A 19,787-nucleotide genomic window follows, 5' to 3' on the forward strand; every position below is an offset into this window, starting at 1 on the left:
ACTCTGGGGAACACAGGGTCATGACACAACCCTACACCATCTACCAGGGTTACTGTAGGGAATGGATGTGTGGTAATGCATGCTGTGCACACTTTCTTTATTCATTGTTTATTACTCTTTATTTCTCAATGTAAACAATGTATATAAATTGCGGGGAAGGGTGAAACAGGTTTTCACTCTTCTCCTCCCCTGTCGAAATAAAGCTCTATACTGCCTAACTTCTGACAGCTTGAGGATAGCAAGAGTCAACACCAAGGTCGGAACCTCAACCAACCTTACAGTTACTTCCCACTGTGGACATCACCACATACAACCTACAACAGCCATGGTAAAGCAACATGATTCCTTGACCTACTCAACCACAAATTGAAGACAGTGGCTGAGGGAAAGGAAGTTATGGGCATCAGTTGGGGCATTGAATGACCTTGCTGATATCAACAATGATCGGGGCTTTCATCTTGCCCTGGATAAGAAATCGGGTTCCATCTTTACTGGCTTGAGGAAGGTAAAAATGGTCCTTAAGACCCCAGCTATTGCTGTATATCATTCGATCACCATACCAAACTTTCCAATCATCAGTGGGTTCTAGCTGTCGCTCGATTGCACAGTAATTATATGGGATGTCAAGTTCATGTTTCCCATTGAACCAGATGCCAGCATTGCAAATTAAAGGGGCCATTCCAGCTGCAGAGGAATAAATGCGACCGCATTCAGAATAGATGTCCTTCATGGTTGGTGAGAGGTCATAAAAGGGGTATTCCAGCCAGGATTCATCCAGGTCATTCCTGGAAACGGGCTGGGTACCCTCTTCCCAGATCAAAGGAAAGGCAGGCTGATGGAATGTAGCATTCAGGGCAAAAAAGGAGCAAGATGGAACAATGCCGGTATTGATGACCACATCACTGAAATTTGCACTCTGAAACTGAGCAATGAACTTGCCTGAATGTGTTGACCAGACAAAGATGACATGCTCATCTGCAGCACAGACATATTGGCCTCTAGGAGAGAAGCCAAGCAGGTTACGTTGAGGAAGAGACAAATCATCAGAATTGGACCACAGAGACAGAGTTGGAGGTGTGAGAAGCTGAATGGATGGGTTGCCTGAAATTCGTAAGACTGCTGTGTTCTCGTACCAACAGCCTTCAGCATTTCATGGTACTCGTATGATGAAAGGGCCATTGTCCAACACTGCAGTAACAGGAGTGTAACGGCTGCAGGGGAGAGGGCCGAGTTGCACTGAAGGCGTTCCATTGCCAAGAATGGTAACATTTCCACGAGTATCCTCAGTAGCAATGTGGATGTTGCCACCATGGATAAATTCGATCCAAACAGGAGGACAGGAAAGATTGCTTTGGAATCGAGAGATGGTGCACTGATTATCAAAGTTGGCTATTTCGATGATACCACTTCCAAATCCAAGCGCAATGTGATGGCCATCTCTTGAGAGCGCTGCACAGGTCACAATACCATTACGAACATTATCGTTGAGAAACTCGGCTTCATAATTGCCATCTACCTTTGGCAACTTAATCAGCTCCGCCTCCATCACCTTTCGAGCCCTGCATGCATCCTCACTTAAAGGGATAAAGCCACCCCGGGCGAACTCGCCGGAGACACTGAAGACTCGAACAGGAGAGAGATGAGCATAAAACTCGCAAACAGGCGATGACATCGGAGTGAATGGAAGGATATTTCGATAAACATCCCAAAGAGTCTTATGTCTAAAGAGGCTGTTGGCAGCACAAATGACAGATGTTGACTTGTGATTCTGTGAAGCAGAATGATATCACGTCATTGAAATAATCGGAATACAATTCATTTGGTCCTCACCTTGGACCAATTGCGAGGAATAATTTCACCACTCTTCTTCACTAGCACTACACATGCTAGTGTGAGGAACGAAACCAAGCTTTGTGTCCAGAATTGTTCAAATTCTCTCTGCAATTCATTAGACTCTTGTGAAAAGAGGAGTGAAGGGTCCAAGTGCCGGAACAAGTACATAAATGCATAGTCGACGTAATTGGGTAGCTTCTTTCGTTTCTCTTGTTTCTCTCGTTTGATGTCTCGGAGACCCCATTCATTCCTCTGAATGGCACCATTCACAAGTTGAAGGAGTCGCAACCCAAATGAATATCCTTTTTTGTCGCTAATAAAGAACACTTTGTCCTCTTCCTTGCCGAGCGGAATCCCTGTGATGAATTCCTTCACCGTTGCGTGGTAGAATTTGATAGCTTTGTTGTTCTTCGAAGGCAGACTAACTATGGAGCTGATGGGCTTGAGTGTTGAGTGGACCTCATGCTCTGTAAATGTTCCCAGGAGCTGTGATATATCACACACGCTGAGTCCCCTCCGTGCAGCAATCATCATCCCAACAACTTCACGGTATTTCTCCGCAATACGTGAATTCATTTCGCGATGCTGGCGTAAATAAGCTCGGCGCATTATTCGCAAGTACTCTGAGTTCAGATCCCGAGGTGCATCCGTGAGATTGAGATAGTAATCAAACTCAGATTCTAGCGTGGAGCCGCTCTGAGTCTGAAAGTGCACATCACGTATTCTGGTTGAGGCGATGATGGGTAAGCCACGGCAAGCTGAAGCAAAACCATCGAGGTCCTTCTCGGTCGGTTTCCATGGGGAGTCCATGATACAACGTTGAAGCCCATCCACAACCATACAATGGATCGTGTGGAAATTCTCGTCTTCCGCAATCAGATCCATATCTTCATGAGCAATCAAGAGATGCGATTTGGCTTGGTCCCAAGCAGAAATCACTTGTGGTTCCGGGCGACAACTGACGAGTATGGCAAATGTTGAAGGCAGCTCATCCAGCAGAAGAACGAGCCTCATCAAGGATTCAAGTACTTCTGGATCACCACACTCGTCAAGTCCATCCAATACGATCACAGGGCGATCATTCCCTGAAGACAGTGCATCCCTGAGTCCAGCCATTGGGTTGATAATCCAAGCTTTCATGTCCTTCTCTGCAGCAGAACCACGGAACCTGCTGAATGAAGCGGGCTCCCGAAGTTGCCTGATAAGCAAGCACTTATATTCGGCATTGAATTCCGCAAGCTGTCGGGCAAGGGTGGAGGGGAAGCGCTCAATCGAATCGAGTCCTGTTCCCTGTTGGTTCTTATCCCAGAAGAAGGACGCTGCGAGGGTGCCCTGGTTATCGAGAGTGGAAGCCACGCTCATAGATATCGCGGTTTTCCCGGTCCCAGGTGAACCACGCAGCCAGACAAATCGGTTCTTAGGTGATCGAAAATTGAGTCGCGAATTTTGTCCCGTGTGGTTTCGAGGCATTCTGACTTGCTCTTCACGCGGTGCCACTCAGCATCCGCTTTGGGCAGTTTTGAAAGCCCATCTGAAAATGGGCGTTGAGCTAGAAAGCCTAAATCGAAACAAAAAAGGACAAACAGTCCACCGACACTTGAATCGTATTGAGAAGGTTCAAAGTTGTTGCTACCATCTACAGGGCCCACTTTATTAGTCAAAGTATAGCAGCATGAATTCAAATCTTATGCACCGCAAACCGGGAGAGTGCTACACTGATACTTGTCCTCACGTCGGTTATGCTTTGCGCTAACAGGCCCGCATTGAATATTTTCTTGAAGAGGTTTCGATTCTGACTCTGGAGTGACTTGATCCTCTGGACCTGGCCTTCCAGAGCCCTGTCAAAAGTGTTTGAGATCTCAATGGAAGGTCGGAACGGCGTTCACATACAAGTGTAATTCCTTCACTAGAAAAATGACTTCGGGAGGTATCGGTCCCATCCACAGTTGGAGTGGCCGTAACATGGTGCTACACGCACTTTGCACATCATCATTCAGCCATTTGAGAGCTTTGTTGTTACTGCTGACGTTCTGCGTGAGTGAAGCAAAAGTGAGGGACACATCATCATTAACTGTGAAAACCATATTCGAACCTCGTAAACCTGAAGTAGCATGAGAAGTGAGTCCGGAATGTTAGGGAGGAACGGGACAGGCGAGAATTTGAGAGCGGAGGATGCGGTTTGGAGAATGAGTCTAGTGGCGCTAATGATGCTTTCCTTTTTGCCCTCCGACGGGCCAGCCGACGATGATGTAGTCGGTTCTGACACAGGGGGTACAAATAAGTTCATAGCATGTTCCAGTTGTGTGCGGGCGCTTTCACTATTGCCGTATGGGGCCCAAGGGTCAGGATTTGCGCAAGCAGTTTCGGAGAGTGATGGCGCCGAAGGGGGATATAGGAATTGGTCCGAATGCGCAGGAATCGACGATGCAGGCGTAGTGGGGACAGAGGATCCAAGGACAGGCGTGCTCGATTGGCTGATACTATTGACATTTGACCGCCAGGTCCTCATATCGGGCGCGAGCGATCGGAGACCGCCAGAAGGTGACCAGGGTGCCACAATCTGGGAAATTTCGGGATGAGATTCCATCGATCCATCCCACCGATCAGGGCGACTACCTTCGTAGGGGGTTTGTGAGCTGATGGGATAGATGTCAAGCGATGAGACCAAAGCGTGTGATTGCGAATCACTCTCATATATGTCAGGTAGCTCAAGCTCGGGGATTGGGAAAGGCCAATGATCACCGGAAGGACCAAAAGCGGGCGCGGGCGCAGGAACCCCGAGATAAGGTTCAACTGACCTGCTGCGCCAATCATGAGGAATGTCGCAGCTTTGGAGAGCCTGGGGGTCAGCGGGAAGGACCTGATGCGATGGAGGGAAGGAGTGCAGGTGCGGATGACTGTAAGATAGCCCAGGCAGCATCGTCACACTGCTTAGGGGGTAAGAATCACCAGAACTAGTTGCGGTTCCGTGAGCCACGACATACGCTCCACTGTGCCAATCATGAAGACTATTGTCGCCGGTTTGGAGGGTCAGCGGGTTAGCAGGATGGGTCTGGGAAGGGTCAAGTAATGAAGATGGGGCGGATGATTGTTGATTATCGTCGGGTGCCATAGGGGAACGCCGCTTTGGTGGGTGAGGTTCCGGCCCATCGGTAGAGGGTCGTCGTTTTCTGCGGTCCATAGTGCGAGTGCCAAAGCAGGGGTCAGAGGGTAAATAGATTGACTCTCCACCCACGGCTTCTTATATAGTTAGAGATTCATCCCAAGCTGCTGATAGGCGCGCGGTTTGGGCTAATTTAGCGATGGCAGTGCACCACAGTGAAATGCGTGGCTCTGAGACTGAGGCACCTTATTATGGCATTAATTGCTCTGGCACCCGTCAAATTACAAAAGCGATATTGAGTTCGTCAATTGCGCAGTCACTGGGCGCGGCGGCACTTAGAGTCACAGAACTGAAGGACACCGGATAAGGACTAGAAATAGGACATTGTCGTAATGGGGAAATACAGATATGATAGGAAGTTGAGTGAAGGCATGCCACTGGTGTCGGAGAGTGCGATGACAACACACCCCGGAGTGTTGTGAAGGCAAATAAATGACACAGATTGTATGATGAGGCACGTTGATAGGAGGGGGAGTGTGTGGGCCTGCCGACCACAATTTGTCGAGACTCGTACGGGACATAATGTTTACAGTCAAGGATGGTGTCGGCATAACATAGCAAGCACTCTTTGATAAACCGCGAAGCGAAGATATAGGGACTTCCCCTGCTTGTACAGATCCAAGTTGGATGGAGGATGTTTGCCCCTTCAGAGAGACATCCTAGCCAGACTCCAATTAATAACGGGAGGTGAGATGGCAGGAGCACAACGAAAGAGGTCAGAAATTTATTGCGCATACCAGGAATAGGACTTGTAGCGCAGGGACGGAGAAAATATTACGTCAGTTGGACTCGCTGTCAAAGAGAATCATAACAATTTCTGTCCCATGGACCAACGAGAATCTGCTCATTGAGTCAGGACAAGCGTACCGTTCCATGAAGATTTGCGAAGGCTCGTCCCCACTCAGTCCTCTTAGAGCGCGCTTAAAGGCCAATATGGCGTCTGCATCGTTTGCGTACCATGTATATATTAAGAGAGGAACACGCAGGAGAGACCAAAGGCATGTGATACCTATTCCCTGGATATCATGCCGTTCAACTTCTAGAAGGGTTTGGCCACAACTATTTGTACAGCAAGGGCCGTCGCAATGTATCCAAGGGTGTGTAAAATCCTAGCATCTTTCACCAGAATAAGGAATATCCCGGGAAGATGAAGCAATATGAGACACTGCTCCGGACCCGTGAAAATAATGGGAACAAGCAGTTGTGCTGTCATACCTGTATAGTCATTGAAGATGCAAAGCACGTATATCAAGTGAAGCCGTTTGCTTAGTGCGACGACTGGCAAGAGCCAGTTTGGCACACCAACCAGATTGAACAGTGCCATACAAAGGAACCGATGTTGCGGTATAAATACTCGCGTATATCTGCTGAAAAAGTCTCTGGTTCTTCCCGCCATCCGTCAGGTAATACAGCAGCCGATGTATTAGAACGTGGCCCGCGGGATATCTCCAAATGAAATGTCAGACTCATGATAAGGATTCTTTTTGAAGAGGAGGAAATACGCACACCAGTGGACCACTCGGGCCTCGAATGAGAGAGTACTTTCGTTCGCCAGAATTGTACACTTCGATCTGAGACATGTATTAGGCAGGATCCCAGCCTCTACTAAAGTACAGACATGTGTGTATCTGCGCGATGAAGATGTCGTAACGCGTAGCTCAAGAGACAAGAACTTACAGGAGACATATCTAATTAGCTGCGTAAGACATGCACCCCCAATAGGGACGAGAACCGCAGTATACCAATAGTAAGCTTGGTTGCACAAGAGTTCACGAAGTATGGAAAGCAGATTCTTCGGATCAAAAAGGGATTTCCCGGTTTGTTTGGCAGACGTAGCATTTTGCACGTAGCCAGACTGGCGAGGGACAGACATACGCAAGTGGTTGGCGAAGATCACGTATGGCGCTGCTCGCAGCTCCAAAAGAAGGGATGCGCTGTTTACTCTTGTTTGGTCATGAACTCGCGCCGCTGTCGAAGAAGAGGGAACACATCAGAAGCCATGTCTACGGACATCACCTCTATGAATGTCGCGTCCCTGAAGGCGCTCTGCAAATCGCGAGGAATCACAGGTTATTCGAAACTGACTCGCCAGGCTCTCCTGGAGAAGCTTGGCGTCTCTCAGCCCAAGTCCGCTTTCCCAACAGCAAGTCAATCCTCCCACAAGAGGTTGGGTTTGCATTTTGCTCTTTGAAGCTTATTCGTCTCATGACTGAATGACATGCTATCAGCGCTTCTGCTTGTGCACCAGAGGCGCACCAACCCACGCCACCCAGTGCGAGAATCGTTACTGGTTTTGTAAGTGAGGCTTTTCAGTCCATGGCTCTTTTATCCTGATAGGGGACACGAAACCTCAGGACGACGTGACAGAACATGTTTCGGACGTTACAACTTGTAGCTCAGTTTCAGTTGCATTGCCTGCAGTAGCTCAAAGTGGATGCGGGCATGTCCAAGACAAGGGATTCATTGTTCCTGTGATGCATCCCGAGTCTCGCGGAGCTGTTGGCACGTTTCCATCCGTTCCGCTTGTCCTCCCTGGCGATAGCTCGGAGCATCTATGCGACAGGAGACGAGACGTTTCTAATTTTGCCCAGCCTAAGGCCTCTTTGGTGTCTATACACGACTCTATTTATAGTATACAGTCTCAACCAACCATCTCCAATGCCGGAGATTCCTGCCAACGACGAAAAAGAGGGCCAGAGGACGCGATGGTCGCGTCGACATCATCCAAAAAGCCCAGGGAAGCACCAGAGGATCTGTATGCGAGTCAATTGGATCTGGACCCCGTTACCCGCTGCCCAAATCCTCTAGTAACGACTACTGGCATGGAACTCTCACCTACTGGCGTCAATGGAACCGTACCCGGATATGCTACACCGGAAATCGTTCTAGATTCTAGTGTCATTTCGAACACTGTTTTAACTTCTAATATGAACTCGAGCTTCAGCGGAACTGATTCTTCTATTGGGACCAAAAAAGGCCCGCTTCTGCTGGTTTCGAAACCATTCGTCCGCCACTATCCAAGCCCGCCAAAACTTCCTCCTGCCAAACCTACCAGCTTTGCTCCCCAGCGAAAAATTCCCATAGCTTTCCCTGATGCACCGTATCCTCTTTACCATCTTGATTTCCCTCCGGCATCTGAGCCCCCCCTGCCGAAGAGCCTCTCTGTGTCTCCACGTATATCCCAACGGTATATAACTGCCCAGCTCGCTGTAATCCTAATGGGGCTTTCGGACTCTGAGCGGGGTATTTGCATTTTGGTGTCCAAAGCCTGGAGATATGCAGGTATTGAAAATCCATTTTCATCCGCTGATAATATCCTACTCGCTTCGCAAAAGTGTACCTGTCAGCTTTATCGATACTTCAACATCGCTATGCGGGTGACCGACTAGAGGAATACCTCAAGCCTTTCAGGACATCGCTTTCCCAACTGAATCTTTGGCCGTATCTTCGCTACCGACAAGCCGAACAAGCCAGCCGCCGAAAGGCTTTCAATGAATCCTTCTTGGGAAATCAGTTCCTTGCTGGCCACTTACCTATTGACTGTCGCCTGTGGTGCAGTCCGAACAACGAGAGGCAGATAGTTGTTGCAATAAGGTATCATCCAGTTTCGCCAACGTCGGTGAACCAATAGTCTGTCTCGCGTGATAGGTTTCTCGAAGCTCGTGTCTGGCTGTCCTCAAAAATTAATGATCAACGCGTCGTCCGCTGGGCGTCCTCCAGCATTATTGATGCTCAACCTCACGTGGCAGAGACTGAGACCTCGAACCCCGATGTTTGGAAGATTTATGTGGAACACTCAACGACTGGACACACAACCCAGGAGGTGTTCTACATTTTTGCTGAAACTGGGGAAGCCATCGGTCACCCTCCTGATGATAGATTCGCTTCACGGCCACAACCGGAGGCAGCTGGTGCGGGTCTTGGTACATGCTTCGTTTTGATTGGCGTAACTATCTGTCTTTGGAAGCGTCAATGGGGCGGCGATCACTTATGGATATGATTCGTTGGACGAATGTTGAAGATTACGAGCATGGGATTAGTAGGCATTGGCTACGTCGAATGGCGAAAAGGGAATTGCCTGGAACAAACACGTTGAATGAGGCACTTTTGAAGGTTGCCAGGCGCTACATACTCGCAAACGTTGCCGGAAACAGGCATGTCTATTCCCGCTGATGGTTTACATCCTTCACGTCCATTCTTGTTTCTATAGCCTCAGTGGTTCATTTCAAACCTCTATCGAAATGGCATGTGAATCCAACGGACAGCATTGCAACATTCCTTCCGCGTTATCAGCAATTACGATCCCATCGCTTTTTGTCCCTGAGTGAGTTGTTTCTTTGCACTCGACTCGTGATTGAACCCTGACAACGTGCACAGACATTTGAGTCGATCCACTTGATGAATACTCACGGAATACCTCTCCATCCTGCAATCGCAGTAGTGCAGACACCTGCAAGGCAATACTACATTCTACGCGACACTGGTCAGGAGATTGGTTGCGAAGAGGCCGGAGGCGTGTACTGGTGCTGGTTAGACGTCGTTAGGTGTCAAGAGGATGGTGTGAGCACATGAGTTAGTTGTGGCATGTGGATGATAGTCCGCCGCTCGAAGAACCTGATGATTACGGTACGAAGACTTGATGTGCAGAAGCAAAGATATTGAACGGGGGCGGACAGGAGTGGCGCCAATGAAAAACACAAGGGTCATGCATGAGAAGCTTTACAGGAATCTTACACAATCGATCCCAAATTCCCGAGACTATATACGTACAGTCCGAGTATTCGGCTTGTGAACCCAAGTAGTATAGGCCATCCATCGTGAAACACTCTAAGCTTTACCTATGTTTTCCGACGTTTTGGTTTACCTATCACAAAATTAAGCGCAATTCAGTTCGTGCCACGGAGATAATATCCAAATTCGGGAGAAGACCACATGTACAGTGATTGGCCCAACGTTTCCATAAAGAGGATGTCCATGCGCGAACAGGGATCGAAGACACCGAGTCTGTAAGAAGTAGATTGAAGCATCGGCATGGGTCATTTGCCAACCCCCACAGATTTGCAGTCGCCAACATCACTCTTCGCCAGCTATACCGCCTTTAAGCTTCATATCCCTTTGAGCTGCTTGAAAAACTCATTGAGGACATCCCTGGATAACCGGGCATGGGCTGACAACGCGCCATAATGTTGGCACAGACCAGATGCCAGCGTAGATTCGCAATTATTAACTCTGCTCTTTGCACAGTACCAACAGTGCTCCCTTTGAGATCCCCTGGTTTCTTGTGAACGCATCAAATCCGAATCCGAATTAGCCAAATCCTAGATACGTCAGAAGTGTTACTAGTAGTTCTATCAAGACCCTTCGCGCGTCGACATATATGTCGGAATTCTACTGGTGCTTCTGCAACACGATCAACGCGTTCCGAAGTGGAAGAAGGTACTTAGCAGTTTCTGGCTCTATCTAGGCGCTTCTGCAACTTTCTATTTTGCATTTTCACGGAGAAGTCCCTTGCATGCGTGCGTGATTGTATCGTTGAGTTAACCGAAAACATTCAAGCAAGTGTCCAGATTGTATGCTTCCATCGCAACATGGTTGGCCCCGACAAGCTGAAAGAATCTTCATATTTAACTCTCACAGCCCAGTTTATCCCTTCTGCTTGCGGGATAGCCAGAAGGCCGTCAGATATTAAACGCCAAAATTATAATGATACAGCATTCCTGACATCGCCACATACGACCCACGACAGCCATGGTAAGGCAACATGATTCCTTGACCTACTCGACCACAAATTGAAGACGGTGGCTGAGGAAAAGAAAGTTATGGACGTCAGTTGGGGCATTGGACGACCTTGCTGATATCAACAACGATTGGGGCTTTCATCTTGCCCTGGATAAGAAATCGAGTCCCATCTTTACTGGCCTGAGGAAGGTAAAAACGGTCTCTAAAAGGCCGTTCATCTCCGTATATCATTCGATCGCCATACCAGACTTTCCAATCATCAGTAGCTCCTAGCTGTCGCGTGATTGAGCAGTAATCATATGGGATGCAGAGTTCATGTTTCCCGTTGAACCAGATGTGCGCTCCAAAAGAAAGGCCAATCAAAGGGACCTTTCCCGCTGCAGAGGAATAACAGCATTCAAAATCGTCGCCCTTCATGCCTGGTGAGAGGTCGTAAATGGGGCACTCCAGCCAGGATTCATCCAAGTCATTCCCAGAAACTGGCTGGGTATCTTCCGGGATCGAAGGAAAGGTAGGTTGATGGAATGTAACATTCGGGGTGAGATAGGGGCAAGACGGGACAATGCCGGTATTGATGACCATGTTGCTGAAACCTGGACTACGAAATTGAGCAATGAACTTGCCTGAATTTGTTGACCAGACAAAAACGACATGCCCATCTGAAGCACAAACATATCGGCCTCTAGGAGAGAAGCCAACCGCGTTACGTTGAGGAAGAGATAATTGATTAGGCTCGGAACGGGAAGACAGAGCAGGGAGAGTGGGAGGTGTGAGAAGCTGAATGGATGGGTTGCCCGAAACTCGTAAGACTGCAGTGTTCTCGTACCAATAGCCTTCGGCATTTTTTGGGACTCGTACGATGAAAGATCCATTGTCCGACACCACAGTAACAGGAGGGTAACGGCTACTGGGGAGAGGGCCAAGTTTCACTGAAGGCGTTCCATTGCCGAGAATGGTAACATTTCCATGAGTATCCTCAGTAGCAATGTGGACGTTGCTACCATGGATAAACTCAATCCAAACAGGAGGATAGGGAAGATCGTTGTCAAATCGAGAGATGGTGCACTGATTATCAATGTTGGCTATTTCGATGATACCACTTCCAAATCCAAGGGCAACGTGATGGCCGTCTCTAGAGAGTGCTGCACAGGTCACAATGCCATTGCGAACGTTGTCATTGAGAAACTCGGCTTCATAATTGATTGCCTCTTTGCCATATTTATGGACTACTTTTGGCAATTTAGGCAGCTCCACTTCCATCGCCTTTCGAGCCCTATGTGCATCCTCGCTTAAAGGGATAAAGCCACCGGCGAACTTGCCGGAGACACTGAAGACTTGAACAAGAGAGAGATGAGCATAAAACTCGTAAACGGGTGATGACATCGGAGTGAATGGAAGTTTGGATCGATAAATACTCCAAAGACCCTGATGTTTAAAGAGCCTGCTGGCAGCACGAATGACGGAGGTTGACTTGTGATTCTGTGAAACAGAATGATATCATGTCATTGAAATAATCGGAATACAATTTATTTGGGTCTCACCTTGGACCAATTGCGAGGAATAATTTCACCACCATATGCTCCGAAGAACGAGAGCAAGTTTTGTTTCCAGAATTGTTCAAATTCTCTCTGCAATTCATTAGGCTCTTCCGCAGAGATGAGCAAAGGGTCCAAGTGTTGGAACAAGTGCTTAAATGCATAGTCGACGTAATTGGGTAGATTCTCTCGCTTCATGGCTCGGAGACCCCAGTCATTCCTTTGAATGGCACCATTCACAAGTCGAAGGAGCCGCAACCCAAATGAATATCCATTCTTGTCGCTAATAAAGAATACTTTGTCCTCTTCCTTGCCGATTGGATTTCCTGTGATGAATTCCTTCACCGTTGCGTGGTAGAATTTGATAAGTCTTTTGTTCTTCGAAGGTAGATTGACTATTGAGCTGATGGGCTTGAGTGTCGAGTGAACCTCATGCTCAGTAAACGTTCCCAGGAGCCGTGATATATCATACACGCTGAGTCCCCTCCGTGCAGCAATCATCATCCCAACAACATCACGGTATTTCTGGGCGATACGTGAATCCATTTCGGGATGCTGGCGTAAATAAGCTCGGCGCATTATTCGCAAGTACTCTGAGTTCAGATCCCGAGGTGCATCCGTGAGATTGAGATAGTAATCAAACTCAGATTCTAACGTGGAGCCGCTCTGAGTCTGAAAGTGCACATCGCGTATTCTGGTCGAGGCGATAACGGGTAAGCCACGGCAAGCTGAAGCGAAACCATTGAGATCCTTCTCAGTCGGTTTCCATGGGGAATCCTTGATACAACGCTGAAGCCCATCCACAACCATACAATGGATCGTGTGGAAATTCTCGTCTTCCTCAATCAGATCCATATCTTCATGAGCAATCGAGAGTTGCAATTCAGCTTGGTTCCAAGCAGAAATCACTTGTGGTTCTGGACGACAACTGACGAGTATGGTAAATGTTGAAGGCAGCTCATCGAGCAGAAGAACAAGCCTCATCAAGGACTCGAGTGTTTCTGGATCACCGCACTCGTCAAGTCCATCCAATACGATCACAGGGCGATCATTCCCTGAAGACAACGCATCCCTGAGTCCAGCCATTGGGTTGATAATCCAAGCTTTCATGTCCTTCTCTGCAGCAGAACCACGGAAGCTGCTGAATGAAGCGGGCTCCCGAAGTTGCCTGATAAGCAAGCTCTTATACTCGGCGTTGAATTCCGCAAGCTGTCGGGCAAGGGTGGAGGGGAAGCGCTCAATCGAATCGAGTCCTGTTCCCTGTTGGTTCTTATCCCAGAAGAAGGACGCTGCGAGGGTGCCCTGGTTATCGAGAGTGGAAGCCACGCTCATAGATATCGCGGTTTTCCCGGTCCCAGGTGAACCACGCAGCCAGACAAATCGGTTCTTAGGTTCCCTCAGGTGATCGAAAATTGAGTCGCGAATTTTGTCCCGTGTGGTTTCGAGGCATTCTGACTTGCTCTTCACGCGATGCCACTCAGCATCCGCTTTGGGCAGTTTTGAAAGCTCATCTGAAAATGGGCGTTGAGCTAGAAAGCCTAAATCGAAACAAAAAAGGACAAACAGTCCACCGACACTTGAATCGTATTGAGAAGGTTTAAAGTTGTTGCCGCCGTCTACAGGACACACTTTATTAGTCAAAGTACAGCAGCATGAATGCAAATCTTATGCACCGCAAACCGGGAGAGTGCTACACTGATACACGTCCTCACGTCGGTTATGCTTTGCGCTAACGGGCCCGCATTGAATATTTTCTTGAAGAGGTTTCGGTTCTGACTCTGGAGTGAGTTGATCCTCTGGACCTGGCCTTCCAGAGCCCTGTCAAAAGTGTTTGAGATCTCAATGAAAGGCCGGAACAGCATCCACATACAAGTGTAATTCCTTCACTAGAAAAATAACTTCGGGAGGTATCGGTCCCGTCCACAGCTGGAGTGGCCGTAACATGGTGCTACACGCACTTTGCACATCATCATTCAGCCATTTGAGAGCTTTGTTATTACTGCTGACGTTCTGCGTGAGTGAAGCAAAAGTGAGGGATACATCATCATTAACTGTGAAAACCATATTCGAACCTCGTAAACCTGAAGCAGCGTGAGAAGTGAGTCCGGAATGTTAGGGAGGAACGGGACAGGCGAGAATTTGAGAGCGGAGGATGCGGTTTGGAGAATGAGTCTAGTGGCGCTAATGATGCTTTCCTTTTTGCCCTCCGACGGGCCAGCCGACGATGACGTAGTCGGTTCTGACACAGGGGGTACAAATAAGTTCATAGCATGTTCCAGTTGTGTGCGGGTGCTTTCACTATTGCCGTATGGGGCCCAAGGGTCAGGATTTGCGCAAGCAGTTTCGGAGAGTGATGGCGCCGAAGGGGGATATAGGAATTGGTCCGAATGCGCAGGAATCGACGATGCAGGCGTAGTGGGGACAGAGGATCCAAGGACAGGTGTGCTCGATTGGCTGATACTATTGACATTTGACCGCCAGGTCCTCATGTCTGGCGCGAGCGATCGAAGACCGCCAGAAGGTGACCATGGTGCCGCAATCTGGGAAATTTCGGGATGAGATTCCGTCGATCCATCCCACCGATCAGGGTGACTACCTTCATAGGGGGTTTGTGAGCTGATGGGATAGATGTCAAGCGATGAGACCAAAGCGTGTGATTGCGAATCACTCTCATATATCTCAGGTAGCTCAAGCTCGGGGATTAGGAAAGGCCAAGGATCACCGGAAGGACCAAAAGCGGGTGCGGGCGCAGGAACCCCGAGATAGGGTTCAACTGACCTGCTGCGCCAATCATGAGGAATGTCGCAGCTTTGGAGAGCCTGGGGGTCAGCAGGAAGGACCTGATGTGATGGAGGGAAGGAATGCAGGTGCGGATGACTGTAAGATAGCCCAGGCAGCATCGTCACACTGCTTAGGGGGTAAGAATCACCAGAACCAGTTGCGGTTCCGTGAGCCACGACATACGCTCCACTGTGCCAATCATGAAGATTATTGTCGCCGGTTTGGAGAGTTGGCGGGTTAGCAGGATGGGTCTGGGAAGGGTCAAGTAATGAAGATGGGGCGGATGATTGTTGATTATCGTCGGGTGCCATAGGGGAACGCCGCTTTGGTGGGTGAGGTTCCGGCCCATAGGTAGAGGGTCGTCGTTTTCTGAGGTCCATAGTGCGAGTGCCAAAGCAGGGGTCAGAGGGTAAATAGATTCACTCTCCACCCACGGCTTCTTATATAGTTAGAGATTCATTCCAAGCTGCTGATAGGCGCGCGGTTTGGGCTAATTTAGCGATGGCAGTGCACCACAGTGAAATGCGTGGCAAGTTAAGCACAGATGGTAAGGAACTGCTTAATTTGTCGCTACTACTGCGGCTGCTCATCAACTAGTGCATCGTCGATTTCCATCCATTCTTCTTGTGCTTCCCTTCCAGTGCCTACATCATCTAAATTTTCCACGACAGGCTGATTTCCATCCATATCCACCACTTCTCTGCTTGCCACATTGATCTCATCCTGCATCATTCGACGGCCGCGTGTAATGTGGTTTGGAATCCATGCATCGGCTCTCCGACCTTCAATGTACTTGTTAGGATTAACTACCTTAATTCCGTCCACCAGGCGCTTCAGTGTCTTCTCTATTTTGGGTGATGATGATGATGATAAATCTCTCTTATTACCCCGCGGCCTCGTGATGACGTGGCAGTGCGGCTATCCCGTCTTGACACCGTAGCGTACATGAGGGGATAATCTAAGCATTGTGGTATGGTGTCTGATTGGTATCTTTGGGTGTCAGCGATCCTCGGGTTCTGTAATGTCTGGGGTATTGTCGTGGGATTTGGTATGATAAAGAAAAGAAAAGAAAAATAAAATAAGTAGCGCTCTGTCCTACTGCTCCTCGCTTCCGCTCTACTGCTGCTGTGCTGTGGTTGTTTGGGGCGCCCGTGGTGCGGGGGGGGTCTCGTGGGTTGACCAGTTGTGTCTCGTTTGTGTTTGTCGCCCGTCTTGGACTTCTTGATGAAGGTTGCAAGTCTCTCTATGCCCTTCACCTTGCCCATGAGAGTATTGAATTTGGTCTGGTTGCCGCGTCCGAGGTTATGTCGGTATCTGCTGATGCGGGGGCACTCAGATAGTATGTGTGACCTGGTCTGTGTCAGTCTCCCGCAGTTGCAATTCTTGCTCTCTGATACAATGCCGAATCGGTGGTAATATTCACCAATGTGGGTGTGCCCTGTGCGGAACTGGGTGATTCGGCTGAAAGTCTTCCTGTCTAGTGTGCTGAATCGTCTTGTGGGCTTAATTTTCGGTGCGAGTTGGTTCGCTGCATGGAATCCCGATTTGGGTGGGTTCGGGGTGTTCATCCAGCGGAGGTTCCATGCTTCGGCCATCTCTTTCTTATGCAGACTTGCTACGTATGAGAGGGATTTGAAGTTGGGTCGTGCAGGTCTGAGGCGTGCTCCTTGTTTCGCTAACTGGTCTGCACGTTCATTTCCTGGTATGCTGAAGTGTCCTGGGCACCAGTGAAGTGCTATCTTCACGTCTGTGAATTCGGACAGTATCCCGCGCATGGTTTTCCTGAACTCTCTCGTGAGTTCCTGCCCTTTGCTCGGTTTTCCCTGGAAAACCTGGTTTAGTGCTCCTGTGTTGTCTGCGTATAAAACAATGTGGGATGGTTTGGTGGTGACGTTACCGTCATCCAGGGTGCGTCTAATGTGGTCTGCGGCTGTTTTCAGGCCCATCATTTCGGCATCATAGGCTTCCACGTGTTCGCCTAGGGCTCCGTTTTCTTCAAATGCGACTTTTCCACACGAGTATCCCACTATGCCATAGCCTGTTTTGGTTCGGCCGTCTTCCTCATAGCGGGAGCTGTCTGAGTATACGAGGAGGAGGTTGGGGTCTTCCTCACCTTCGGTGATGAATGACATGTGGTCGTCGGCCCATTCTTGCTTGAATGAGTCGCCGGCGTTGTTGGGCGGGGTGAACAGGTGGGTGCGGTCCATGGTGTCCAGTCCAGAGTTGTCCCATGGGCTTTCGAGGAGGGGTCTGATCCTTTCCGTGCCTGGGAGAATGTGTTTGGCGAACCGGGTGATGCAGGTGGAGAATCGCTTGCGTGGGTCCAACTTGAATCTCTTTCGCGGGTCGAATACTGGGAGGGGTGGGGGAGATGTGGGTGTGGTGTTTCTTCTTTGGTTTGGGTAGAGTCTGTTAATCAGGGGGTGGTCATCTGGGAGGCGGGCGAGCCTGATTGCCTCCGTCTCCAGTTTGTAGTCGAGGTAGATGTCCATGGGTGGGATAGATGACTCTATCTCCATGGCGTTGATGCTTGTCGTGCGGAATGCACCTGTTATCATTCTCAGACATTTGTTCTGAAGGGTGGTCAGTTTTTTAAGAATGGCACCGGATTTTGAGCGCCAGAAGACTGGGAGGCTGTATAATGCGATGGGGAGAATGGCACCTAGGTACATCTGGCGTAGGTGTGTTTGGTGGATTCCCCTTTCCGAGTTCCTGAGCATCCTGAGTGCGTGCGCTGCACTTGTCGCTTTCGCGGTGTAGGCGGGATAATCGCCCACGCGCAGAGCCGGCTCGGATACCCGATTTCACGACTATAAAACCACTTCCATTCACACAACAACCCGATACAAATTCGACATCTAAAAATAGTCCTAATTCCTACGATCCCGTCGATACCAAGAACGTCCCAATCGGTGGAGATTTGACGGAGTTCCGTGTTGGAGAAGTTAGGCACAGCAGGTCACGGGCATGTGCGGGCGTGGGAATCTCAAGCGGCAACCCAGAATTCCAGCCTCACTCGTTCCCACGGCGTCTAATAAATTGGTAAAAATGCTCATCGGCTGCGTGAGAGTTATCTCCGGCTTCATTTCCAATTTTGGCTCTTAATTCCGTAAATCCATTGAGATATCGCTTATTTTCTTATATTTTCATATTTTGCCATCATTTCAGTTATTGATTGATATTCCTTTATTGATACTGTTACCCTTTTTATTATTTCGCCTAATAAGGTATGCAGGTGCCATATGGCATCAATATTCCCCATCTATTATTTCTAAAAATAATTGTTCCTTATATCCTGTACATACCGGATTTTGGAATAGAAGTTCTCCCCTCCCCCAATTTTCTCTAAGGTGCTAGGACGCGCTAGAGAGGGTGTGAGTGTGTGGAATTCCAACAGTAGGAATAAGGGCAGTGATCTAGCTCACAACGAGTGAGTAGTGGACGCTGAGCCCGGACCTTGCGGAATCCCGGAGGACCCACACGGAGTTTAAGGATCGAGAGCATAGCGAGTTAAGTCAAGAAAGTAGGAGTTTAGGGAGTTTGGCCCCCACGAGCTTAGTCGGCATAGAGAGCCGCGAGCCCTCTTTCAGCGGCTGCCCTTTTAACATGTTCTGTGAACTTGAGTTGGGGGTCGAACCAGATGCCTAGGTATCTTATGAGGTTGGAGGGGTTTACCGATCTGGTTGTGTTCACTTCGTTCGTGGGTATGGTGATCGATGGGCCTGGGCCTGCGTTCCTGCCAGTCCTGGATTTGGTGAAGTGAATCAAGTCATTCTTCACCTGGTCTGTTTTGAGGCCTCTTTTCTTCAGCCATCCATGTGCTGCTGTGAATGCAAGTTGGACCACCTTAGTTGCCTCGGCCCTGGACGGTGCTGAGGCTGCTAGGGAGCCGTCGTCTACATATAGCGTGAGTGGATGTGATTTTATCAAATTTTTACTGTGTAGTGCGCTTAGCTCAGGGTCGTTGGACAGTTCCTTCGCGACCGCCTCTGCTATGGCTTTAGACATCGGGGAGGTAAAGTATGCGGCAAGGATAGGGGATACACATGATCCTTGTGGGACGCCCGTTGAGATGGGTTTCAGTTCATCGCGTTTGCCGTCGAGGCAAATGGCTGCTCTCCTTTCCGATAGGAAGCTGTGCGTCCACTTCACTAGGGGATTTGGGATGTGGAGTTTTCTCATCGTGTCGATGAGATGTGCATGTGGTATGCAGTCAAAGAATCCTGTTATATCGAAGGTCAGCATTGTTACCACTTTGTCATGGTTCCATGCGGCCTCTATGTCGTGTGTGATGGATAGTAGGGCGTCCTGTGCTGATCTGCCTGGAAGCCCTCCGTATTGGGTGTTAGGGAATAGTTGGTGTTTTGCGGCTAGGAACGCCAGCCTGCGGGCCTGGACTCTCTCTAGTGCCTTTCCTGAGACTTCCAGTAGTTGGATGAGTCTATATGAGCGGGGTAGCGCATAGTCTCTGTTCGGTTTCTGGAGGGCCACCGCGATGGCGGTTCTCCAGATCTTAGGGTGGTATCCTGAGTCAGCACACAGTCTCAGGAGGTGGTATAATTTGTTGTCTAGTGTGATCCATGCCCATCTCCATGCTCGGCCCGTCAGGCCGGATATACCTGGTGCGTTTAGTTGCGCAGCTGTGAAGATGGCGTCGCGGACTTCACTCTTAGTCACGCTTACATATTCCATGTCCTCATTGCGGGGGGTGAGGTTGATCGGTGGTGCGTCGGGTA

The 19,787-nt window shown here is 49.1% G+C and overlaps 6 protein-coding genes across 6 annotated transcripts; 1 reads left to right on the forward strand and 5 right to left on the reverse strand.

Moving 5' to 3' along the window:
- Positions 1-1,040: 1,040 nt before the first annotated feature.
- On the reverse strand, positions 1,041-3,526 carry EI90DRAFT_330223 (uncharacterized protein). Its single transcript, XM_039067489.1, has 2 exons — positions 1,831-3,526; positions 1,041-1,768 (listed from the first exon to the last, which is right to left on the reverse strand). Exons 1-2 carry the CDS (start codon positions 3,301-3,303, stop codon positions 1,151-1,153), a joined length of 2,091 nt encoding a protein of 696 aa, XP_038918658.1. The 5' UTR covers positions 3,304-3,526; the 3' UTR covers positions 1,041-1,150.
- On the reverse strand, positions 3,512-5,014 carry EI90DRAFT_3014676 (uncharacterized protein; the record flags this gene model as incomplete). The annotated part of the gene is made up of 4 exons (XM_039056807.1): positions 3,512-3,671; positions 3,724-3,739; positions 3,812-3,863; positions 3,926-5,014. 4 exons carry the CDS (start codon positions 5,012-5,014, stop codon positions 3,512-3,514), a joined length of 1,317 nt encoding a protein of 438 aa, XP_038918659.1.
- Positions 5,015-6,035: 1,021 nt separating this feature from the next.
- On the reverse strand, positions 6,036-6,579 carry EI90DRAFT_2913705 (ALG3 protein-domain-containing protein; the record flags this gene model as incomplete). Its single annotated transcript, XM_039054509.1, has 3 exons — positions 6,036-6,274; positions 6,351-6,442; positions 6,503-6,579. Coding segments are annotated over 3 exons (408 nt in total), but the record flags the coding sequence as incomplete, so codon positions are not given.
- Positions 6,538-9,846, forward strand: EI90DRAFT_3287941 (uncharacterized protein). Its single transcript, XM_039067081.1, has 7 exons — positions 6,538-7,162; positions 7,225-7,291; positions 7,351-8,278; positions 8,332-8,590; positions 8,645-8,907; positions 8,964-9,154; positions 9,374-9,846. The coding sequence occupies exons 1-7, from the start codon at positions 6,951-6,953 to the stop codon at positions 9,566-9,568; spliced, it is 2,115 nt and encodes a 704-aa protein (XP_038918661.1). The 5' UTR covers positions 6,538-6,950; the 3' UTR covers positions 9,569-9,846.
- A 3,429-nt stretch (positions 9,847-13,275) lies between these two features.
- Positions 13,276-13,656, reverse strand: EI90DRAFT_2843035 (uncharacterized protein; the record flags this gene model as incomplete). The annotated part of the gene is made up of 1 exon (XM_039053699.1): positions 13,276-13,656. A coding segment is annotated over one exon (381 nt), but the record flags the coding sequence as incomplete, so codon positions are not given.
- A 49-nt stretch (positions 13,657-13,705) lies between these two features.
- On the reverse strand, positions 13,706-15,577 carry EI90DRAFT_330068 (uncharacterized protein). Its single transcript, XM_039067488.1, has 4 exons — positions 14,343-15,577; positions 14,141-14,280; positions 13,944-14,088; positions 13,706-13,886 (listed from the first exon to the last, which is right to left on the reverse strand). The coding sequence occupies exons 1-4, from the start codon at positions 15,429-15,431 to the stop codon at positions 13,809-13,811; spliced, it is 1,452 nt and encodes a 483-aa protein (XP_038918663.1). The 5' UTR covers positions 15,432-15,577; the 3' UTR covers positions 13,706-13,808.
- Between the last annotated feature and the right edge of the window lie 4,210 nt (positions 15,578-19,787).

The sequence above is a fragment of the Cantharellus anzutake genome (assembly GCF_015039405.1).
Source record: "Cantharellus anzutake strain C23 chromosome Unknown EI90scaffold_13, whole genome shotgun sequence".
NCBI classification, from domain to species: domain Eukaryota; kingdom Fungi; phylum Basidiomycota; class Agaricomycetes; order Cantharellales; family Hydnaceae; genus Cantharellus; species Cantharellus anzutake.